The sequence below is a fragment of the Girardinichthys multiradiatus genome, chromosome 7, assembly GCF_021462225.1.
Source record: "Girardinichthys multiradiatus isolate DD_20200921_A chromosome 7, DD_fGirMul_XY1, whole genome shotgun sequence".
Classification (NCBI taxonomy): domain Eukaryota; kingdom Metazoa; phylum Chordata; class Actinopteri; order Cyprinodontiformes; family Goodeidae; genus Girardinichthys; species Girardinichthys multiradiatus.
The window spans coordinates 25027536-25054162 of NC_061800.1; the positions used below are offsets into that span (position 1 = coordinate 25027536).

At 38.3% G+C, this 26627-nt stretch overlaps 1 protein-coding gene across 2 annotated transcripts in view; it reads left to right on the forward strand.

Annotated features, from left to right (window-relative positions):
* The first annotated feature begins 7612 nt into the window (after positions 1–7612).
* Positions 7613–26627, forward strand: part of LOC124871935 (glypican-6-like) — a 120562-nt gene continuing 101547 nt past the window's right edge. Inside the window, exon 1 of one of the 2 annotated variants that reach the window (XM_047371568.1) lies at positions 7613–8070. In XM_047371568.1, coding sequence (XP_047227524.1) covers positions 7920–8070 — 151 coding nt within the window. In that variant the 5' untranslated portion in view covers positions 7613–7919. The remainder of the gene's footprint in view (positions 8071–26627) is intronic. The other variant, XM_047371569.1, reaches the window with a different exon arrangement.

The window sequence follows — 26627 nt, forward strand, 5'->3', positions numbered from 1 at the left end:
CCATAACAGAAACAAGATTAATGCTAGCTCACTACCCTCACATGTAAACACAGAACAGAGATCAAACTGAAATGTGGTGTCCGAGCCAAGTACATAATCTAGTTCAATACCTCCATGTCTTTTAATGCATGTGTCCAATATTTCAGTCATTTTCCGGAGTAGATGACGATGGCTGCGGAAATTGGGACTGGAGGGGTGCTCACCACTCTGGAAAACATCACATATCAAGAATACAATTACTCCTACAAGTGTCATTATTAAACCTCCTCCACATTTCCATTTACAACTAACATCCCAACCATGCATCACCATTTTCATTCTTTATATCAGATCAATCCCACTTAGCCCAGGAGCTTATAACCTTCACACACTGTGGGATTTACTCAGAAATGTTGATTCAACGTCATACATCAAGTACATAAAACAATAGCATATAACCCATGCTCCAAAGATTAATTGACAGAAAAGACACCACATTCCATGATCACATAATCAGAATCAAGAATCACATATGTTCCAATTTCCAATCCTGAATTTATCTGTTGATTAGTTGAATATAATGACTCCTTGTAGTGGATAAATCCTCTTGAAAACCAAAAGAAAAAGTCTCTGGAGTGGATAAATCCTCTTCTTTCAATCTTGAAAACCAAAACAAAAAGTCTCTGGAGTGGATAAATCCACTTCAGCTCAGTGCGATCACACCGGTGAGCCTCCAGGGGATTTATTATGTCCCTTTATGACACCTCTGGTGCCTGTGACTTTGTAGGCTCCTCAGCTGGTGCACACTGGCTCCAATGATACCAGGTTTCTCCTTTCCTCTCAGACAAACCACATGAGATGTTCTTCCCAGGACTTGGAACGGGCCTGTGAACCTGGGTTCCTGGCTTGATGATGACTTTGAGCTACACCCAGTTGACTCCTGGTACCACAGGGGGACCTCTTGTTCTCTCAGGTCCTCTGGAGAATTCTGCCGCTAGGGTCTGCAACTCATTAAAGAAAGTGTTAGAAGATAATTGTGCCGATTCACACGTTTGTCCTGATATCTGCTTTGCTGGTCCCAGTAAGACTCTCCCAGTCTGGATTTCATGTGGGGTGTAACCTGTGGACTGATTAACAGACATCCTGACAGACAAAGCAACTGGCAAAGCATCCACCCAATTTAATTTGGTCTGTGCACAGATTTTGTTTTCAATGTTTGGTTCATTCTTTCAACTTCGCCCTGTGACTGAGGATGATATACTGTACCGAAAGCATGTTTCAGTCCCAACATTTGCTCTTTTATCAAGAAGCCCGCCCAGGTCTAACTACGCTCCTAGTTATACGTATTTCCCTTCACTTTGACAGCATTTTCCAGACATTTTACTTTATTAACGTCATGTGAATCTTTATGATCAATCCAAATACGCTACAATTCATCCATTTTGTTTTGCAAGGGGTTTCCAACCATTTCCCCTGTCAACATCCTCAAACCCCCTATAATACTCCTCCATGTTACTATTTGATAACTGCAGCACAAAACCAACCAGTGTTCGAATCACAATAATTGTTTCCTTAACATTTCACAAACAGCTCCTGTGATGATGTCACCTCTCACTCGCAGCCAAACACACTTAGTCACACACATACACACACTGTGCACAACAAGGAGAGAAAAGGGAAATAAAGAGAAAGCAAAGCAGACAGTTGAAACCCTACGGTTACCGGCAACAAAGAGAAAGGGTTTCAGTTAACTGAGTGTAACATTTAGGTCCTGACCAAGAAAGTTACTCCGTACCTCAACGGTCACACGTTTGGTCGCTTTCGACGCGGCGGGGCAAACCGTCCTATAACTGCATCCTGTTTGAGGTAAGCGCAAACCTCCGGGTGACCCAACCCGTTCCTAAGTCCAAACGTCCACAACTAAACTATATCCACGCTTTGGGTGAGCCAAATCCCGAGTGTGGAACTCTCAGCACAATCCGCAACTCCGCGTCCGGTAGAAGGGGGCTAGGCCAGCGACCAGCTCTGGGGCACAGAGTTTTTTATCCTAACCGCTCTTCTAAACCGCCTCATCGTGGCCCTTTAAATACACCTCAGGGTCATCACATCATACAGCGGGGAAACCGCCAGGTAAAAACCACTTACCTTCGTCCCCGCTGATGATGCAATCTCCTTCGGTTATGCTCACAACATCCGGGTCACGGCACCAAATTGTTGAGGTAATAATTCTATCACTGATATCCTTACAGCCTCAACCTCTCCCAGTCCGGATGTCATGAGAAAGAACAGATGAAGAGCAGGAAATTAAGATTAACGCAAGTTTAATTTGGAAGATAATAAGTCCAATGATTTCTAATGCAACATGAATACATTCAGAATAACACAAAGAAAGAAGATTTACATAAGGCCTTATGGAGAGAGATCGCAGGTTTTCAGCAAAGCCTTACTGTCTTTACCCAGATGTCTGTCATTACAAGTTCCAGAACATCTTTATACCATTGACTTCAAAGCTTACCGACTGTGCCTTCCACTTTTGCTGTCTGGTGTTGTAAATCAGCCAAGCTCCCTTGTGGTATCTATACCATGCCCAAAAGTTGACATTTATTGCTTTATTGTCCCTACAGCCAGCTTTTACTGCTTGCAGCTGCCGAGAACCCCTGCTCCATCCTGACTCCTGCTGTGATCTGTGATCTCTCCTCAAGGCTCATTCATGTTAAATCTCAGTTTAATGTTCCCACATGCAAACTAAACTAATATCATGAAAGTACATGATTTTAATTCTCAACAATAGGCTCGGGTTCGTTACGACAAGGCGAGCAAACTGATAAAACTGCCAGTTGGGTGTGATTCCTAGTTACTGTTTGTTACACACGGCTACGGCTCCTCTCTCTCATCCTGTTATCGAGCCGGACAGCCTGGGTTAAAAACGTATCTAAACCTTCTGGCTCATCTAACTGTGAAAGTTCATCCTTTAAAGTCTCATAAAGACACTGAAAAAAGGCAGATTTTAGAGCAGAGGGATTCCACCCCGAGGCTGCCGCTAAAGTGCGGAATTCTATTGTGAACTCTGTCAAGGGACGACCTCACTGTTTTAAAGCTCACAGTCGTCGGGCCACACTGGACTGACCCACGTCGACATCAAAAGTTAACCTGAAATCCTTAATAAAATTCTCATGAGCATCCAAAACTGCTATAATTTGTGAATTTGGCTTCGGCCCACCGGAGCGCCCTACCTGTTAACAAGCCCAACACATAAGAGATACTGACGTCATCATGGGGAAATGACTGTGGTGACCTATTGAAAACCAAGGTGCATTATAACAAGAAACCCCTACAAGTTCCTACTTCTCCGGAGAAGTTCTCAGGGCAGGGGGAAGTAACCTCACAGCTGTGAGGAAGGTGCTGCGAGACAGGAGGCTCGGCGGTGCCCTCTGCAAGCATGGCGGGGTTAATGCTCAAGGCATGTTCCAGCAGAGCTGCCATCTGCTCCAGCTGCTGGTTGCTCTGCCGCTGTTGTTCGAAGATGGATCGGAGGGTCGAACCATGGGAGTGAAGCTGCTGACTGTGATCAAAAACGGTTCTCTGAAGTGCCTCAGTGGGGTCCGGCAGGCCTGAGTGTTCTGTCATATTTTTAAAGGCCGATTTGACCACCTACAGAAACACTCAAAAACAGAGGACCGTTCTGGTGAGGTTTATTTAAAGGAGGAGGAAGACCCAAGCAGCTCGCATCGGGAACAGGCACTGCAAGAGACGAGACAGGTTAGAAACTAATGATTCAAAGAAAACCCCCGATCTGCAGCTTGCTTACTTTTAGATTGTTTTGAACCGCCAGGGAGAGAGAAAAGGCGAGTCTGGAAGATAGTGGAGTGGCTCGGGATCCGACCGCGCTTGCCGATTCCTCATATCACAGCTGGAGGAAGGACAGGGTCTCACTTAGAGCCTAAAGTGCAAGAGTGGACTGCCGACTGATTTAGAGTCCGGAAATGGATTAAGGCAAGAGTTCGTTCTGCATCCTCCTGAAGGTCCGTGGCCTGGTTCCAGTACCTGGAAGTAGCGAGACAAAAGGTTTTTCGTGGGCAATCATAAAATACAAGATCAAGGTTAGTCAGTTAGATTCTGGCCAGACTGAAGTACAAAATAGGCAAAACACTCAGGTGTAGAAGTGCTGGCAATCCGCTCTCTTAAAGGTCTCCAGCTGATGATGGGATGAGAAACACCTGTCCTGCTCCTGGCTCTGCGGTACCGGCGGCACCTAGTGGTGTTCAAGGGAAGCAGCAGGCCAGTAACCTCCCAGACTCTGACTGGAAGTGTATCTAAAACTTTTGACCGATAGTGTATATGGTGAAAGATGTATGTATCTGAATCTGAAGTCACATAATGCTCTTTGTTTTCTAGTATGTGAAAGTTATTTCAGATTTTAACTTTATGTAGTCTATGTTTTTTTTGTTTTTTTCTCCATAGATATTACACCTGGCCTGGCGTTCTGTTTATCTGTGCCAACATGCCAGAGGGGACCATCAGATGAGCTACCACTGCCAATAACTGAATGTTCTTCTCAGTGTTTAACCCTGTCTCTCTCTTACAACTTGTCATTGGCTGAGCTTTTACTTCGACCAACTGCATGTGCTCTCATTCTGTAGACTCAGAAACAGGCTTAGAGCTTATTTGTTTAGTTGTGTTTCTCTCGAAGATGAAACCAATACAGGAGCTACTTCTGCCATTAACGTTTTAGTTTTCTTTAACATAGAAAGTACTCCTGGGTCAGTGCTTCTATGTGTTTTTGTGTGTCTGCTCTGTTCTCGCAAACCCTCCGGTCAGTCGTGGCAGATGGCTGCTCACACTGAGCCTGGTTGGAAGTTTCTTCCTGTTAAAGGGGAGTTTTCCTTTCCACTGCTGCTACATGGTTGCCTATGAGGACTGAAGTCAGTGGCTCGATGCAATCTGCTGGGTAAAGCTATTTCACTAGTTTGAATATTAAATTGAACTTCATTACGCTGTTTGATAACATGGATCACCTTGGAATGTATGTGCTCGACTTGGAATCTGTCTGTATGATTGGATAAAAATAGATTTTTTTGTAAAGTTCCTTAACATGACATGTGTTGTGAAATAGCGCCATATAAATAAACTGAATTGAATTGAAGTGTCTGAGTCTTTTGAAGTATAAAAATTATTTTTTTCCCAGGATTACCCTGTGCAAAGCTCCATCTTGACATCAACTCTGCTCTGACCAGCTTCCCTGTTCCTACCAAAGAAATGCATCCCACAGCATGATGCTGCCACCACAAGGGGAGAATTTGTTAGGTTTATACCCCTCTTATTGTCTCACAAATTAGATGAGTTCTAATTGCAAATGAACTTTATTTAGGTTTATCAAAGGAAAGAACCCTGAAAACAAATACACACCACACTTTTAGGAATTTTATTATTTTATTTTATAGAAATATGAAACTGTGTGTCACTTTGCTTTCTCTTCATCATTGTGTACGATATTTTATTTGGTCTATCACATAGAGCCCAAATGAAATATATTGAAATTTGCAGTTGACAAAATGCAAAAAGTTCAAATGGTGTGAATACTTTTGGATGGCATTGTTTGTGTGATAGACCCAAAATTCTTAGGGATTTGTCAATGGATGGGATAAGCATTAACAAAGTGATTATATGATCTTTTGAAGATCACATAATATGATCACTTAAACAGAGAACACAAATGTCTCCACTAAAAAAACAAAGGAAAGGTTCCCTCTGTTAGTCTGGGGCTTGATCCAACATCTTCATGTGCAGGGTTCCCCTCTGAAACAAGCTGCTAACACTTGAAAGCGCCTTCACAAAGTGGCACACTATTGGGAATCCTTTATATCATGATGGCAGCCAGATTAATCCACTGTTGATCTATGGAGGGATCAAGCTGTTAAAAAATCAATAGCACCTGAAACCTTGCCTTCTGGTCCTCACTGTATCCTTTACATCCATATATTTTACAGTTTTATAGACTACTGTAGTCATTCTATCTGTGCCGAAGGACAAGAAAATGACTAAATATTTCAATTTTTTAAGTTTAGGATGGTCACCTTTGGTGGAAGAAAATGTAAATAGAGATGATATAAATAAACCAAGTTTTAAAGGCAATATTACTTTTTCACAACGCATGACAGTTCATGTCTGAAAAAGGAGGAAAAATCAAGGTCTGACTTTTTATCCACTTAGTAGATCTTCCCAAAGAGATTTTCAGATATTTCATAACACACTTGGATGTTATGTGAGCCAATGTTTCTTCTCATGCTTGCATTTTTCCAGTCTATCTATAATGAAACAACAGACATGGACAAATGTGTTGGTCTGTTTAAAAACCCTTAAAATATGTTTTATTTTTTTTATTGCAGTAACATAGTTGCACATTGACAATTTTAGATTAATCTAACCTGTAAAATTGAGTTTATTCTTTGGGGACAGTATCATCTTAGTGAATAATTGTTTTTAACAAAAAACAATCACTTGTTGCACAATTATTGGTACCTTGGCTATTAATACTTTATACAACCATATTTTGGCAATAAGAGTACTGGATGGATCTTTCACTCCTCTAATTGGAACACAGATGAAAGGTGGATTTTATTTTTACATATCCATCCATTATTTTACACCAAACCCACTTGGAGTATTTGGACGCCAAAAACCTCAATCTTAATACAATTTGGCTAAAGGTCACAGTTCCAGTTTAAGTACCAACAACTTTGCACTTGTGCTTGTACCTATCAATGTTCAAATATACTAACATTATTATGTCTTTAAACAATTTGGAAAAGCCAAGATGATGATAATCTCGTAGCCTTATAAACTGATAGGTTGATTTAAATGAAGACACAACTTTGAATGTATTTTAAGGCACACATCAAACACACTGCTTCCTTGTGTTCCTTCCTTCAAATCAAAAGAAATCAATCAATATCAGTATAAAGGATAAACAAAATGGAAATGCCCAGCGACCATAATGTTCAGGAGGGAGAGAGAGTCATTATCCCCAGTAAAACTAGTTCTTTTCCCATATGGGCTGAAAGGCCACTCAACGAAGAATAAGCCATCACTCCAAAAGCACCTTTAAAAGCCAGATTAGAGTTTGCATGGCAGACAGGGATAAACTAATTAAATTGTGACTGCAGACATAACAATGATTATTTTCCCCAATGTGATTAAATCATTTAGTAGTTCTTTTAAATCCTATAAAAGTAACATTTTAAGAATTTTAAATTCATTTTAATTTGCTAGTCTTCTGTCTGGGGGACCTTTGGTAGCTAGTTGTGATCACCTCTAGGTCCAGCTGAGGCTAGGGGTACCAATACGTGAAGAAAGAAATCCAATAAAAACAATTATTTCTAAAATAGGATGCTCTCCCACTCAAATGTTTGAATAAATGTTGGATATTTAAAAATGTCTAAATGAATTTATGATCCTGCTATAAAAGCTACATTTATTTTAAGGCTTTTTACCCATGTTTACTTGGGGTGCCAGCATATTTATCAAAATCTGTGCCTATTCAGCCCACGCTGAGCTGAAATGGATGAGGCTTGATTCCACTCCACATTTTGTCTCCTGCTCCGCTCTGCCGGTCCGCCTGATCCGAACGCAGAGCGCTTCCCAGCACACAACATTTCCACTTCAGCGCAGCGTCCAGAGGGCTCCTTTCGCTGGACCAAGTTGAGCCACCCTCTTGCTTTCATGTGGCACCTCCACAGTCCTCTTCTCTGCGCAACCTTATACTTGGCTGCGTTTGGATCTCTCGCGTTCGTCAGGGAAATGTGTCGATAGACATCCATACTAGTTGAGCTCCAAACAATATACATGAGTAGTCATTAAGTACCTGCGGATCTGCTGCAGGAGGGGGAGTTTTTTGCGGCTAGGAACCTTTAATCACTGAAGGATCTTTACAGAAGTGAACAATGCTGAGACTAGAGACTATCATTTGCACATTTTCTGTGCTGTCAGTCGCAGCAGGAGCAGATTTGAAGGCACGGAACTGCAGCGAGGTGAGGGAGGCTTGCCAAGAGAGGGGCTTTGCCTTCGCACATGTTCCTCACCAGGAGATCCCAGGTAAGTCTGCGCAACCTTTCCGACAGTTCAAGATTGCTTAAAAGTAAATTATTTCCAACCATCAGGATTAATGTTGTCCAGTTTTAAAACGGGCTACGATTTTGGAGCCTTTGACTGCATTTCACCATGCTGATCACTCATACAGCACATCAACCACCTGTCACTCAAAGTTCTCCCTGTGAGGGATCTCCAAGACTGCCTAAAGTGCTTTAATTAACTGGAAATTGATCAAGACCTGGAGAAGCCTTCATGCATCTTGCACCGGTGAGGTAGCTATAGATCTGGCTGGTTTATTCATTAAAATGAGAAGATTTGTTTGTTGTTTATTCATATTACGATCTTGCCAACAGTTCGAATGTGACCACAGTCTCCTCACATTCAGTGATATTTTAAGATCTGTGTGTGTGTCCAACAGAGGTCTCTCTGTGAATAAACCAGGTGGAAAAGAGTGGCCAACTCTGCTGCAGTCAGCGTCTGTCTGGTGAAAATTAAATACCAAGATTAAATACAGCTGCTACCATGGGTTCAATTATATGTTCAATGCACTTATCCTAAACTGAAAGCATTTGCATTGTCAAAAAAAAAAAAAAGATATATACGTTTACCTTACTATTATTACTAAGAATTATTCTTTTTATAAAGAATTGTGTATTAGGGTTACTGTGTCCAACCTCATCATGTTTATTAAGAAATATGACAAATATGAGTATTATCCCATAGGAGTGGAGCCAGAAGAACTAGGGAATACAAGGGTTGGTTGTCACATTACTATAGAGCGCTGTAAAATTCACATACTTGTCCTGACAGTCTCTCCATTCTGCAATGATCACTGTGTTGACCACACACATCTTTGTGGTCAGGTTTTTTTTGTTGTTTTTTTCCACTTTTACAAGTTAGAGCCATTTTTTATGTTTCTGTGTTAAGAATTTAGAAATTAGCTACTTATTAAAAAGTTGAAGGTAATAGGTTGTGGTAGCTGTCTTAAAATGTTTGTCAAGAAGTCAGTTGGGGTTGGTTGTCTCGTGCATGTACAAATTAGTTTGAATTAGTCATGGAATGGGGAATCTGTTGTGGCTCTATACATTATTAAAGCAATATTCATTTTCAAAATTTTATCAATTTTATTGCTCAAGTACATAACAATTTACAGAAATGATCATTAGTTAAATTTAATGCTTTAATGGCAAAGTGCATTAGCTTCTATCTATATTTAAAGTTATTTATGCCTTTTTGTGGAAAAAAAGTTCCATATGCTTAAAAAAAATCCCTTTTTTTTTACTGAAACCTCAAGGATTGTTTGGGACAACCAACCCTTGTGACCTTGTGACAACTAACTCTGCTCTGGGGTTGATTGTCTCAATGTGTCAAAGTATCTTTGGTTAATTACTCTTTGTTACAATTATTTGCAAAAAAGTAAGGATGCCCATTTTGAGCCAACAAACCTAAGCTTTGATTTTGTTAAGGATGGTTATTGTGGGATGTTTCATTGACAAACAATTAATGCAAGCTTAAAAAGTCTGACAACTAACCCCGATCAAGCCTACTCTGCATTTGTGCAGAACAGATGCTATTATTATTATTATTATTAAAAAAATAATCATCAGTCAGTCATTTTCTACCGCTTATTCCATAGTGGGTCGCGGGGAAGCTGGTGCCTATCTCCAGCAGTCTATGGGCGAGAGGCAGGGTACACCCTGGACAGATCGCCAGTCCATCGCAGGGCAACACACAAACAACCATGCACACACTCATTCATACACCTAAGGGCAATTTAGAGTGACCAATTAACCTAAAATAATATTCACTATTATTATTCATATTGGTATTTTTCATTACTTTACCCAGTCTCATACTGCTCATATTGACTTACAGTCACACCCAACATGTATTCTGTATCACTATATTTCTGTTTTCTTTAAATATAAGGTCTTGAAAATGACATCCTGTATGTCAGTAATGTTACCTGCATAAAATAGGATGAGGGGGGGGGGGAAACAAGGGATAACCACTAGATTTGCAAATTAGCATATATATTTCTTAAGATGGTGATAGTAATGGCAAAGAAGTAAAAATGGGACCACCACAAGAGAGATTTGTGCAAAAGCGATATTTACATTGTTGGAAATATTTACAAACAACAACTGATATACATATTAAACTGTATATGTGTAATGGCCACATTTTTTTCGTACCTATTGTTCACCCAGCATTACAATAATTTCTTCTGCGCTTTTTACAAACGGTGATTAACAAATTTGACAGTGTCCCTTTTAATAAATGATTTCATGAATGAATTACAGTCTACAGTCCAGATGCATAATCTACTCAGCATGCAGATTGTCTTTTATAAAAGCAGGGAAGATTTTGTAAGGCATTTTAAAAGGTTCTAAAATATGGTTATTTGAAAATAGAAGCCCATTATCTTTTTTTTTAAGGGTCTTATTGTAAAGAAGTTGTGTCTCGACACATTTAACACAACGGATGCCCATCAAACACTTGCGGGCATAGAGACTCAATCTGTCTGTCTTGTCTGACAAAAGCAGACCTTGGATATAATCCTGATGGTCTAGGACAACCGGAAAAGCTATTAACGAGTTAAAGAGACAAACAAGAAAATTTTGAAAAGCGCATAAAAGTTAACTTTCTTTGCATTAGCTTCTAGGCACATATTGGCTGCTGAAACAAAGGACAACTCATGTTGTTCCCGTTTGTATGGAGTGAAGAAAAAACGTACGATGCTTTCCTCGCAAGATCCAAAATACAGCCATTTACGAGTCTTTGGGCGTTGAAATATCTCTACTTTCATTTCCTTTTGTGTCTGAGGCAAATTGTCTGACAACTGTGTTAATAGAAATAAAAAAAATAATAACTGTTTTTAAAATCATGGTAATCATGGCAATGATGTACTGTTTTAATGGTAATTTCATGTCAAAACCAGTATACTGACTTGCTGAACAGTTATCATGGTAACCATTGAAACTACTAGTTGTTTCATTCCTGACAATTACAATGGTACTAATAACAATAATAATAATGATTATAACTATAGCATATTATTATCAATAATTTATTATTATTATAAATTATCAGTCAGTCAGTTAGAGATTGGTATCACCCAGTTTTCTCTTAATTGGCTGTTGGTCAAAATCATTGAAAACTCAGAATTTATTTTTCCTTTATTCAATTAATGCATCAAACCAAGACCTACCATTTTCAGTCTATAAATATATCAGCCAACAGCATGTACTTTGATGCGCTTTTTTTAGTTTAATGAAACTTCAGATAAAGCTTAGTAACATATCCTTTGATGCATAAAATTGGATGATCTTGTAATTCTTTCATTTTCAGATTCAAAATGACTACCACCATCAAAGAACCTACAGCCCATTTTTTGCAATCACTCAGTCAGAATCAGTAGGTCAGACCTAAAAAAAAAAAAGACATAACAAAAGACATAACAAAGAACATATAACAACTCACACTTATTCTGTGTATATAAATATATATATATATATATATATATATATATATATATATAATATATATATATATTTGTGTGTCATTGCGCACTGTAATTTTCTCATCTCATGCAAGGGTGCAGATGTTCCTTTTTCTTAACATTTGCACCGCATGCAAACTATAGAGTTGAAGTTATTTCATTTTATTTAATTATTACATTATTACTTTTATTAGGAGCAGATGGGCATATGATGTGCACATTGTTACAGAATTTCAATAATAATACATCTAAAAGTTTTAACTTTAAAACTATGTTTACTGCAACACTACATAAATCAATGGGAACATTTTTAATGTTCATGAGCTCAAAAGGCTTTTTTTCCCATACTGCCCCAGCCGAGTTGTCACATGTCATTAGTATAATGCTCCATCGTCAGTGATTCTTTCTATAAAGCAGGAAATCTGGCACACGTTAAAGGCTGCATATTTGATAACAGGCACACCTGTTCAGAGATTGGCTGAATAACCAACTGATTAAATCCGTTGGATCTGTGCTGCTGACATCATAGCTAATCTCTGAAATGAGTGATAAATGTATCTCTGTTTCTTTTTGTAATGTGTAAATAATGGCATCCTGGACACTTTTCATGTGATCTTTTAACGAGATATAAGTTTAAAAGTGTTCCACAGAGACAACACGTATCCATCAACTCAGCAAAAATCATCCAGCAATGAGCATCCCCTGCAGGCTTTTACCTTGTGACTCCCTTATTTAAACAGTGTAGATTCTATATCAAATATTGACTAAAGTAAGTAAGTTAGTTAGTAAGTAAATTAGCCTCTTAAAATTAGGTTAGGTTAATTGGTCACTCTAAATTGCCCTTAGTTGTATGAGTGTGTGCCTGGTTGTTTGTGTGTTGCCCTGTGATGGACTGGCGACCTGTCCAGGGTGTACCCTGCCTCTCGCCCATAGATTGCTGGAGATAGGCACCAGCTCCCCCGCGACCCACTATGGAATAAGCCGTAGAAAATGACTGACTGACAATTGCAAGCATGCAGCAGGTATAAGAAGGCAAACAAACCAGTTCCACAGTCATTCCATTTATTAATTTAATAGGATGACCTAATTTCTAATTGAATTCAAAATGTAGCAGATATATCACTTTAAGTTATAGATATAATTTGAGGTATAAATTTGTGCATTGTGAATAAGTGGAACAAGTATTTCTTTATTTAAAAAATGGTGGAGCAAGCATTGTTTGCTTGCCCATTTTCTTTTTTTGACTTTTCAAAAACCTGATCTCATCATGCTAACAGGCAAATTTCTTTAGGAGCTTATACTCCTTTGGTTGACAAACAAAAAATGTAAATATTAGAAAGACTTCTGGTCCCACACTGATTCATCTCAGAGATGGTTCAGATTGACTCAACCTGTGCGTCACTCTGCTTTGGAAATAATAGCGTCCTCATAGGAAGGTAAGGTTGTGGGTCAAACAAATATTCAGGCATGGAGAGAAAGTTTAAAGGAAGGGAATCTAAATAAGTTTTTGTTTTATAACATGGCTGCAGCTCTCTTACTAACTGCAAATCAGTGAAAATACAGTGGAAACTTTGCAAAATATTCCACAATTCAAGTGGATGCTGCAGGCAGTGAGAGTGCTGGATACCTTTGTTTCTTAGGGCGGATGATTCAGTCTGTTTAGGTGTGAGTTGCAATGAATCTTTCTCACCTGTAGTAGAAACAAGATTCTAGTGACCATTTTGGAGGCTAACCCTTGCTGTTCACTCTTTAAATAAGAGTTAGACAAGAAAGAAAGGGCCTCTTGAGAACTGAGCTCCAGATGTACAACAAGTAAAGGGTGTTCTATCCCAAATGAGCATCCTTTGATCCATATAACAGTAAGATGGGTAACTATTTCAGTAGTGTGATAACTGTTAAGTTGGAGATGCTGATCTTGGGTGGAAACTTGTAAATGCCAAATAGCCAATTCTTTCATCTTTGCCACTGCTTTTTCATTGGACAGGGATGTCTACATGGGGAGTCGGGACAGGAAGGTGGCATGTTGTGGGCTTATAATATGTCTTCCTTATTGTTTTAACTTTGCTTACAGATTTTATAACTTCATCAGGCACTCATGCATCCTGTTTACATCTGCCAGAAACATCTGCCCATACCCAGCCGATCGTTATGTGTTATTGTGTTGTTTATTTATATATTTTTGAAATCTGCATTAGTTTGGCAGTCTGACCTAAATCTGCCCTATGTAGGTCTGAAGGACCACCTACTGACCTAATGTGACTTGCTTCAAGCAGCAGAGTTATTACCTAGATATCTCACAATAAAAAAAAAAAAAACAACAAAAAAAACAAATAAAAAACATTCTGAGGCCTCAACTTTGCCTGGATCGTTGTTGGCGGTGATTCTGCTCATTATGGTAGTATAAAATATTTTATTGTACATACAATGTCATAAATCAATCACCTAACAAGAATATCGGCTCTATGGCAGCATGTTGCATGTTTTAATGCAGCACTCTGATTGCATTATAGGTGATTTGCACAGCTGGCAGCAGGAGGTTAGCGGTCTGTTCTTCTATCATTAGTGTCTTTGTGCTGACACTGACCTCTGTAAAATCACACAATATTTATTCAGAGTTTTATAGCAAAAAACCAAACCCGATAAATGTCTGAATAATAATGTAGTTCAAGTGATTAAATGTACTGATTTTACAGAAACACAGCAGACCTCGTGTCTATTGTTCAGCTGACAGTCCAGTAAACCAGGTTACAGAGATCTGATTGCTGGGGGCAGATTTTAATGCCGGATATGAATGGTTGCTTCTTGGTCTGTCTACCTATATCTGAATAAGACAGAATGCATGTTAATAGCAGATCTGAACAAGGTGCATGAGCTATTGATAACTTATTTAGGAGGTTATGTAAGAATGAGGTTACAACTAAAGTGTGCCCGCTTTTGTGTGTGGGTTGAATTCAACCCTAATCTACACTAAATATCTACAAAATATCAGATAATATATATCGGACAATATATAAATACAGTATATACCAATTGCCGTAAACACCAGATGTTTACATACACTGTATTTAAATACATAAATTTTTGTCTGTCTGGCAGTAAATCAAACTTTTCCAAATTTGTCTTAATGTTACCAAAATAATTTCCTTTTGCTGAATGCCAGAATAATGGGAGAGAGTTATTATAATGGGACAGTTTTATTATGTTATACTGTCAGAAGTTTCAATACACCAAGGTTACCATGTCTTTAAACAATTTGGGGAAACCCACCTAACTATTTTATGGCTTTCAAAGCTTCTGAAAGGTTATTTTAAAACATTTAAGTTGAATGGAGGCACACGTGTGACTGTATTTTAATTCAACACCTCAAGCAGACGTCCATGTTCTTCAGCTTATGCCGGTTGTCCCTTTGTAACTAATTTGGCGATATATTTTGTCTCGTTGCTCTTTTGAAAGATTTATTTGTGTCTCAAATGTTTTTTTCCTGACTGATGTTGAGATTTTGCTTCAAATTAATAGTGCACCCGTCCCCCGTGCAGCAATACACACCCACAACATGAAGCTGCCTCCCACATACCTCACATTTGGGATGGTGTCCTCAATATTCAGAGCGTCCGCCTTTTTTCTCAAATTGTAACAATGATCATTATGGCTAAACACTTAAATTTTAGTTTAGTCATCAAGTCATAGGAGAACTCGCCAAATATAAAGGGTATTTGTCCCTTTTATGCATTTGCAAAATGTAATATAATGTTGCAAAAAAGGTGGCTGTATGTCTATGGTAAAACTTGTAAAAGCTCTGATACATCACCTTTATCAGATAAACTGCTGGCAGTGATAAACCTTTACTTAGGTGTTATAATACCAGAGAAAAAAGGGACACATGGAGAGATGCAGTTTAGAACTCCAAATATCTACTCTTTAAAGCCAATGTGTAAAACTGATAGAAATCTGTCATTGGTGCATAATGTGAACAGTCATGCAAAGTGATTACTACTAGCCCTAAAACAGCAATAAAAGTAATTATGTAACAATTGTGACAAGGTTATGGAGGAGGCTTGCAATGTGTTAAGGAGCTGTTTAAGGGGTAGCACAGGAGCGTGTGTGTGGCAGAGGGTGAACAGCTTAAGTGACAACATTACCTTGGAGTTCATATTACAGTACTTGTATGTTAGTCGGTCCTCGGGGGTCTCAGTGAAGACTGACTCTACAAGCCTCCTGCCTAGTGTTTCTGTTCGTCTTACAGCTGCCCCCACACTCTTTAAGCTCACCGATGATAGGAGAGAAATTACGAGAGAAACCTCTGATATCACGGGTCCTCGTCTACAAATGACTCATTTTATCTACATGCTGTGTAGTAGAGTGATTAACTTTCATGGTTTGATTCCTTGAAATCTCTTGTAATAGCTTTGAGCATCAGCTTTCAATATGAAAAGTGTTTCAATCCTATTACTTTGTGGGACATGCAATTAGGCTGAAACATTACCCATCAAGTTATATAAGGCAGATTTTCATTATTTATTCATTAGATCTTTATTTCTTTTTTTACCATGTTAATTTTTGGCTAACAATAACTGATTATAATTGCGTTTTCAACCCTACTGCAAAATAGACATTGGTTAAAAGTTTTGCATTCCTTGTATTAAGCTAATATCAGAAGCATCTTACCTAATGGTCTAAAGTCATATTTTCAGGTGCAACTACATTTTTATTTTCATTTGGAAATCAAGGTCTTCAGGAAGAGTAGAGGGGCACAGAGTCCTAGATGTTTGAGGTCCAGTGTGAAGTTTCCACAACTGTTTTGTCCACTGTGTTTTATTAAGTCAAAAGTCAGCACAGCTATCTACCAGGACATTTTGGAGCACTTGATGCTTCCCTCTGCTGACAAGCTTTATGGAGATGCTTTCATTTTTCAGCAGGACCTAAGACCTGCCCACACTCCCAAAAGTATCACTGGTACATTATTAAGTGATCATGGTACCACTGTGCTTGACTGGACAGAAAATGTGAAGATGAAAGGCACCAGATCTAACAATGGAGACAAGATAAAAACAAGAAAAAAAAGAAATGCTGTTAAAGTAACCTGGGCTTACTTAACTCCTTAATATTCAAATTTTCAGAGAAATCGAACTTTGGGTTTTTATTAGCTGAAAGTCGTGATCACATTTACCAGAAATGATCACTATGACATACAGTCATATTCAATAAATTTTAATATTATGAAATGTTTCTTTAGTTCAGTAACTTCACATTACAGAGATTAATTACACAAAGACTGTTTAAAAGCCTTTATTTATAATGATTTTCCTGCTTACAGCTAATTAAAACATGACATTTAGGATTAGAAAACTACATCAGACCAATAAAGAAAAACATTTTTAATAGAGAAATGTAGGCTTAATAAAAAGCAGGTTTAATATCTGCTTAAAGGATGTTATTTTCAAAAGCTACTTTAATCTGACTAATGGGCCTCATTGGAACGCATATTCTAATTTAATTAATATGACTGTATATCTTGGTAGTAAATCTGTGTATATGTAGAGTTTCCCTTATTGAATTCAATTACTGAAAAAATACTTTTAAATTAGATTATAATGTATAGCGATGTGCATTTATATTTCTTGGTTAAAACTATGTATCAAAATAATAAATTGAAAACTTAAACAATTAATAACTGTAATATTCTGATATTGTATATAATCTATGCAATGTAGGAAGAGTGTTTGCTTTTCTATTTTAAAAGAAAAGAAAAAGGTCATGTTTGATTAAAGTTTATTAAATAAGAACAATCTTATACCAGTCCATTCAAAATCCATAACGTTAAACTGGCCTCTTTAACATATTCCTAGGGCTAAAAAGGCTAACCTTACCATCCCAGCTTTGCTTCGTTGTGATTAGAACCAGGTCAGATGGCATGACAGCATGGAGACTGTGTTATGATCCAATGAGAAGGTAATTTGACAAGCCTGAGGCCATTCTTTTGCCTGCTGACCATGGCTGAAAGCTATCAGCAGGTACATCCTGATAAACTTGCGGATTGCAATAAAAAACCTGTTTGTAAGTCATGCTCTAACTTTAACTTTTTAGATTGGGTGTGACAAATTAATCTTCCGCCTCATCAGTCTACTTTTTCACAGCACTTGTTAAAGATCCAATATATGCTCGGTCTTATTCCTGCTGTCTCAGTTTCCTCTGAGAGGATTACCCAATGTCTGAGACTCGATATGGAAAGTGAGTCACACAGCAGTCTGCTGGATTCAGTGGGGCTTTTTTTTTCAGCGCTAATATTTGATGTCCATCTCTGTTTACTGCCTGTAAGTACAAGAAGTAGGACAGAAATAACTGCAGATATTTTAGGTGATCTTTTGCATACAGAAGCCAAACGACCCCTGATGAGGAGTCAGATATGCGCAGGTTTGTCCCGGTCAATGAAAAGCATTCAAAAGGGCAATAACAGCAGAGACTTTCTGTGAGCATGGTCAGGTTTGCCTCTCCACCATGCTTCACTGCAGTGATGATGTATTGTGAAATTATTTTGACCTTCCTGTCAGTCACGCATGTGTGGAAATAGATCTGGGGCTCCCTAAAGGGATCACAAGTTTCAATAGGTTTGTGGCATGTCTATGTTGTTCCATTTCACTCAACAAATATCAAAATATTTGCCATGAAACTGCAGATGATACAACTTGAGGTTGAGTTTTTGTGTTTATATATGTCTGCGCAATGCTTTTGCCTCTGTTCGGCTCTGAAATGTAATGTGAATCTGTCTCAGCATGGGAGGTACCATCAGGGGGACAAAAAAAACCCCAAACAGTCATCAATTTTCCCATGGCAGAGGGGATTTCTCAAGCGCCGTCTACATCCTTGTGTCATCAATCATGTTTATGAATGCCAAAGTGGCCTCATGATGGGCTCTTTTCAGCGGCTGTTCTGTCTGAAAGCTGCAAGAAACATTGCGTCCTGCAATTTATACACACAGCACCCTGCAAATTTATTGGAACCCCTAGTAGAGATGAGTAAAAATGATAATAAATGTGTCTTTTATTGCAGTAACATAATTTCAAAGATAAACGTTTGGAAACACCAAAATCACCCACACCAAAATTAGTGGCAGCAAATGAATTCCTAAAAATGAAATGCACAGCACACTTTTTGACCTGTCATGTTAGAATTAGAAACTTTAATATATTTTATTTGGATTTTATAGGCGGGCCAACACAAATTCGTTCATAATTGTGAAGTGGAAGAAATATGAACCCCTAACCTACTTATAGGAACAATGCTGTGAACATCAATTTTCCAGTCTTGCCATAGATAAAAAATAGAACTTAGGTCTGAACTTTTGACTGGGCCATTCTAATACACAAATATGCTTTCATCTAAACCATCTGGTTGGATCTCTGATTGCACATTTAAGGTTGTTGTCCTGCTGCAAGGTGAACATGAGCTCCATTGCCAAGTGTGTTTATGCAGAGTCAAACAAGTTTTCTTCAAGGTTTGCCCTGTATTTAGTTGCATCCATCTCCCCTGGGCTTGCTGACAAAAAGCATCCCCACAGCGTGCTGCCACCACCATACTTCCTGCCATGTTTTATAGAATTTTATCGCTAAAATAAATGTGAAAGCATCTTCTAATTTTCATCTACTTTGTGAGGGGTCTTTAAAAAAATTGCAATAAAATCCATTAACATTTGTAGTTGTAACATAACAGGTATGAATACTTTTACAAACCTCTGTACCTAAAGTATTGTTAATGCATAGAGCTTTTAATAATAAATTCATAACTTCTTGTTTCCATGGTGTATAAATGTAACATTTTACGGCAGGCCATTTCTCTTAGCCGCTCTTCAAAGTGGAAAAGACAGGACAACATGGCATTTAAGTGAGGCAGGTGTGTTTTGATTCTAATTAGTCAGGAAGTGGCTTCAAAAAAATAGCTGCTTGCCAACATTTTCCTAGGTTTATAGTCAGAGCCATAATTAAAATATCTGAAGCCACTGGAACTGATGAGGAAATAAGGCTGAGGAGGGACACAAATGTATCTTGCCATCTCAGATTGTGAGGAAAATGGGAAGGGAGGCAACAGAAAATCTCCAAAGCTCGCTGTAAGAAAAGGCCAGTTGCATGATTGCCTTAATGATGTCAATGACTTTATTGACGTCAATGTTCAGTAATTGTTATTTTTCATGACTGAATTTCTGTTTTTAACTTTGAATCTAAACTATTAAATCTTTCAGCCTGGAAATCATAATGTATATACCAATTTTTATGTTTCTTTAACAAGGGGAGGCATTATGTTTTCAGGGTTGCTATTTTTTAAAACCATAAGAACTATAAATATAAGTAAAATATTTCTAAACTCTAATCCTGTTTGTGACTCAAACTTTGAGCTTATTCTGCTTTTTGCCTATAGGAGAGCTTAAGCCTAACTGTGTTTTGCTGATAACTTTTTTAAATGTTGATCTCACAAACAGGCAGTATATAGAAGGGGTTTTAGGTGTCAGCATAGCACCTTGTTTAATGGAATTGCTTCATATAAAGCTCAGTATAGCTTTATAGGGATCTTTCATTGAAATGTAACCTACTTTATAAGTTTTAAGTAAAAAGGCACAAAAGCTTTCCCTTTAATAGCTGACAAATGTTTCGAAATAAGAATGGAAATAAAAGTGCATATAAAGGACAGTGTTACTGAAGCTTCTACAGAGTTTGTGCAGTTTCTTAACATCGCTGTTGCACAGTTGTGCTTATGTATAAATTGGTTTAGAAATAATACTGCATGCACAGCCATAAAAAAATTGTTTGTCAGACTCATTTAAGTTAAATCCTTGCTTGTACTTTGAGCTACTTGGTCTTGTCAGCTACTGCCCAATTAAATTTGAACCTGCAGTTACTAAGACGGAACTTTGTTTTATTTCTTTTAAATAGCGCAGGTATTAACACATTTTGCAGTAGTAGTCATCCTGCTTTTGACCACTGTTGCCCCCCTGTACAGTGCTCCTTGCTTCATGATTACTGTGACAAAAATAGAAGCTTGCTTACAGTCTATTATCTTTTTCTATTTTATTCAGTTTATGCAAAGAATGCCATGTTAAAAAAAGCCAAAAATAAAATTCCAATTAAGTTACAAAGAAAATATAATTGGAAATGATGATTATACCATTTATTTAAGAAATTGACATACACTCATCATTGTCATGAATGTTATATTTACTTTGGGCTTTTGATTATTTATTTTTAATTATTTAACCATTCTTTTTGCAGAAGGGAATGACTACAACATACAGGATATGCAATTTTTAAGAATTTTGGACACAATTTTAACTGTATTGTGGATTTTCTCTAATCTAAACGGGGTCAAAATCTAGCTATTGTTTTTTTTGGGGGGTGGTAGTCCTACTTTTTCATCATTCCAAACACGCCTCACCTTGACTCCTCCAAACATACCTCTTGTTGTTAGGCAAGTCGGTCAATCTTTGTCTGGTTATACCTTTCTTGGATGCCACTTGGAGCAAGGACTTCTTTCTTGGACAGTAGATTCTATAATTCTTGATCAGATTTAAGTATTTTCGGATTGAAAATAAAAATAAATCCGATATATGCAAAATCAAATCAAATGCACCATGTTTGATGCAGTATAAAAGCACTTTGACATGTGCAGAGTTGTTAAATTTCCTAAAAACATCAGAAGAAGAAGTAGAGTTCTTCTTCTGCACAAGTCCATAGGTTCTCAGTGTGCTGAGTGCCCAGAATGGACCCGCCGAGGCTCTGAGAGCGGTTGAGGTGTTATACCCCTGCAAGTTTTGTCCTAGCTCATTTTTATTGTGATCGTCTACTAGGCCTTTGTTTATGGCTATAGAAAGCATGTAGCTTCTCTGCATCTTTGGTTTAAGGCATTAATCCACATATTAGTGGGATATCTGTATATATTTATTATATTTTAGTATGTAGATTAGAGAAAATACTCAATAACTTTAAACATGAATTGCTGAATGTACATGTTGTACAATGATTACAATGAAAAAGAACAGTTCAAATGCATAATTAAAAGCAAATGATCTATGAAAACTAAGACCCGTACCTATATTTCTGGGTATCAAAGAGGCCAAGGCACTGGATGTAAGTTTCTCTAACATGGGTATAGTAATTGCTCTGACAATTTTGGCATCTACCTCTCCCCTGATGTAAGAACACTTTGATTCTTATTATTTATGTATTCCTGGAAACTCTTTACAAGGTTCCCAGTGGTTTTCTTCTTTTCAACTTGTTCACTGTTCAGCACTTTCTGAAAACAATCCTCCTGATCATTGTCTGGTATTCATTGACTTTAGGATCAATATTTGGCATCTGGCTGTGAGTTGGTTTTCTAGCAACCCCCCCCCCCCCCCCCCCCCCCCCCCCCCCCCACCTACATCTCATCTACTTGTCCAAACCTAGCCATCCTAAAACAAAGTCCCTTCGAATGCCTCATTGTATCTATCTTTACCTACTTGCTGCCAGTTCTTTCTTTTTGAGAATGTCTGACTAGACGTGAGATGAAACCACAATGAATTGGATGTTTGCCTTCATACTGATGTTAAAGATGTTTCAGGGTATTTTTCTTTTTTTTTTTTTTAGCATTTTTTGTATCTTAGTGCTACACCCAGAGGACCTTTGCAGTCTTTTAACAGTTAATATTTAAGTCTCATAAACTCATTCATGCTGAGTTGAAGGTAATTATGAATGTAGGTCTTCTAAACTGCCAGCAGCTGCTACCTGTAAAAGAGCCATGTTCCACTTAGCAAACCGACGTGATGCAGAGTGGCTCTCCTTCTCACTTCTCATCCCTGTGGGGTGAGGGTGCTGGAGGTTCTTCTAAGCATGCTCCCTACATAGATCAAATATCCACGTTAGCCTTCACAAGCATCCACTTGGCTTTTTATTACATACAACTCATCAAGCTACATATGCCTAATTTGTTTTGCTTGTCACTCCAAAATGTGGCGCACATGGCATTGGGGAATTCTATACAAAAATTAGGTTAGTAATTATATTGGAGCACCTTTCGCAAGGGCATATATAGCACATAAATATTTCATCACTATTACCCTCAAGGTCAAATGCACTGTATACGTTAGTTGTATATTTATGTTCCTGTCAATGGGAAATTGAGTGTTTAGCATATTTTATACCTGCTAGATTCCCTGATTTAGGCTTTTTGGGTTTCTTTTTTTTTTGGGCTGCATGGTGGCGCAGTTGGTAGCACTGTTGCCTTGCAGCAAGAAGGTCCTGGGTTCAATTCCCAGCCTGGGGTCTTTCTGCATGGAGTTTGCATGTTCTCCCCATGCCTGCGTGGGTTCTCACCGGGTACTCTGGCTTCCTCCCACAGTCCAAAGACATGCCTGTTAGGTTAATTGGTAACTCTAAATTGCCCTTAGGTGTGTGAATGGTTGTATGTGTGTTGCCCTGCGATGGACTGGCGACCTGTCCGGGGTGTACCCTGCCTCTCGCCCATAGACTGCTGGAGATAGGCACCAGCTCCCCCGTGACCCACTATGGAATAAGCGGTAGAAACTGACTGGGTTTCTTTTTTAATAAGCATTTTTAAAATGCCAGAACCTAGAAAAAACTGATAAAGCCATGTATCATCTGCCTAAAGTTTAAATTTGACCTTTTAGTACTGTGTAAGACAAACAACATACTAAACCGATACTACTTATGACTATTGTCTATGCAGATTTTTTCATTCTTAAATTAACTTCAGTGACAGCTACAGAAGAAGGTTTATATCAAAATATAAACATATTAGATTTGGAAATATTTAAAGTGATTTTTCACATTTTGTCACATTTTGTCACATCAGAACCACAAACTTAACAGTATTTTATTGACATTTCTTTGTGAATAACAAAGACAAAGAAGTACATAGTTATAAAATGGAAGACCTTTTTTTATTTATAATCCAAAAAGTGTGGTCTGCATTTATATTCAACCCTAATGATACCTCTAAATATAATCCAGTTCAACCAGTTTCCTTCTAAGGGTGATTAATTAGTCTACCTGTTGTTATTTTAACCTCTGTATAAGTCTAGCTGTTCTGTGAAGGGCTCAGGGGTTTTGCTCAAGAACATTATTGAAGAAACTGCATCATGAAGACCATGCAAACCTTGCAATTCGAGGGTTGTGGGTTTGATTCCAGCTTCCTCCTGCCACATGTTGATGTAGGCAAGGCACTTAACTTCAAATTGCCTACCAATCTGCGTATCGGTGTATGAATGTGTGAGTGTTTCTGGGTGAATGTGGCTTTTTTGTAAAGCGCTTTGAGTGGTCCTTCTGACTGGAAAGGTGCTATATAAGTTCAGTCCATTTACCATTTAACTGTAAACCTACCAAGACATGGCAGTCGACCTAAACTAACAGGCTGGGTAAGAGGACTGGTGCCAAGCTTCACCTTCCAGCAAAAGAAACAACAAAAAAAAAAACATAAACATACAGACAAACTACAACTAAATCATATTCCTGTGTTAGAATTACCCTTTTCAAACCAAGACCTAAAGAATTCAAAATTGATGTTCGGAGATGGTCTCTTTGCAGTCTGACTGTGCTTGAATGGGCTAAATAAATGTTCTTTAGATGTTCAAAGCTGATAAAGAATTTCTCAAAGGATTTAAAGCTGTAATTGCCGTGAAAGGTGGTTCTATGAAGCTGTGACCCCACAGGGTGGGGTCACTGCTTCATATGTAGCATGCAAAAATGCATGCTACATTTTTCAGGTTTTTGTTTGTAAAAAGTGTGAAACCATGTATAATTTTTCTTTGTGGTTTAAATGTGGCAAAATAAAAAAAAAAGTCCAAAGGTAATGAACACTTTTGCATGGCTCAGTGTGTTGACTGAAAAAGCAGTGTCTTCAAATCCTCTTCAATATCTTGTCAGTGCACTCAGTACAGGTCCTTCTCAAAATATTAGCATATTGTGATAAAGTTCATTATTTTCTATAATGTCATGATGAAAATTTAACATTCATATATTTTAGATTCATTGCACACTAACTGAAATATGTCAGGTCTTTTATTGTCTTAATACGGATGATTTTGGCATACAGCTCATGAAAACCCAAAATTCCTATCTCACAAAATTAGCATATTTCATCCGACCAATAAAAGAAAAGTGTTTTTAATACAAAAAACGTCAACCTTCAAATAATCATGTACAGTTATGCACTCAATACTTGGTCGGGAATCCTTTGGCAGAAATGACTGCTTCAATGCGGCGTGGCATGGAGGCAATCAGCCTGTGGCACTGCTGAGGTCTTATGGAGGCCCAGGATGCTTCGATAGCGGCCTTTAGCTCATCCAGAGTGTTGGGTCTTGAGTCTCTCAACGTTCTCTTCACAATATCCCACAGATTCTCTATGGGGTTCAGGTCAGGAGAGTTGGCAGGCCAATTGAGCACAGTGATACCATGGTCAGTAAACCATTTACCAGTGGTTTTGGCACTGTGAACAGGTGCCAGGTCGTGCTGAAAAATGAAATCTTCATCTCCATAAAGCTTTTCAGCAGATGAAAGCATGAAGTGCTCCAAAATCTCCTGATAGCTAGCTACATTGACCCTGCCCTTGATAAAACACAGTGGACCAACACCAGCAGCTGACACGGCACCCCAGACCATCACTGACTGTGGGTACTTGACACTGGACGTCTGGCATTTTGGCATTTCTTTCTCCCCAGTCTTCCTCCAGACTCTGGCACCTTGATTTCCGAATGACATGCAGAATTTGCTTTAATCCGAAAAAAGTACTTTGGACCACTAAGCAACAGTCCAATGCTGCTTCTCTGTAGCCCAGGTCAGGCGCTTCTGCCGCTGTTTCTGGTTCAAAAGTGGCTTGACCTGGAGAATGCGGCACCTGTAGCCCATTTCCTGCACACGCCTGTGCACGGTGGCTCTGGATGTTTCTACTCCAGACTCAGTCCACTGCTTCCACAGGTCCGCCAAGGTCTGGAATCGGCCCTTCTCCACAATCTTCCTCAGGGTCCGGTCACCTCTTCTCGTTGTGCAGCGTTTTCTGCCACACCTTTTCCTTCCCACAGACTTCCCACTGAGGTGCCTTGATACAGCGCTCTGGGAACAGCCTATTCGTTCAGAAATGTCTTTCTGTGTCTTACCCTCTTGCTTGAGGGTGTCAATAGTGGCCTTCTGGACAGCAGTCAGGTCGGCAGTCTTACCCATGATTGGGGTTTTGAGTGATGAACCAGGCTGGGAGTTTTAAAGGCCTCAGGAATCTTTTGCAGGTGTTTAGAGTTAACTCGTTGATTCAGATGATTAGGTTCATAGCTCGTTTAGAGACCCTTTTAATGATATGCTAATTTTGTGAGATAGGTTTTCATGAGCTGTATGCCAAAATCATCCGTATTAAGACAGTAAAAGACCTGAAATATTTCAGTTTGTGTGCAATGAATCTAAAATATATGAATGTTAAATTTTCATCATGACATTATGGAAAATAATGAACTTTATCACAATATGCTAATATTTTGAGAAGGACCTGTATATTTCAATGTTAGAACTACCAAACCTCAAATGCTTCTGCATAAAAACACCCTATTGTTTAGTCAACGCCGTGTTGATGCTGATTTTTCTATGTTTTTATCCTTATGGCTATGGCATGTTGAGGTGGAATTTTATGGTATATATATATAAAAAATAAATAAAATAATGGTACATTTGCTAGGAGCATGTAGCTGTTCCAAAAATCTTTATTCATTTCCTTTTTTTCCCTTCACACTGAAACTCTAGAGGATAAAAAAAACTACTGTCATACCATTGTACTTTGCTGCTTTTATTATAGACTTTCTCATATCAGTGAGAGTCCCTTTCCTCTTGAATATGTCCTCCTTCACCCAAGGACATCTACCCATTGAAATGTTCTCCTCCCACTTATATAAAACATGAACAAGATTTCCATTATGAATTCTGACATGCTTCAAAATGTGATAAGAATACATTCATTTAATTTTGATTGAGGCAAGTGCTAATTTGAAGAAGGAACATGGCTATTCCGTGAAGAAAACCCTCTGGAGACATTAATA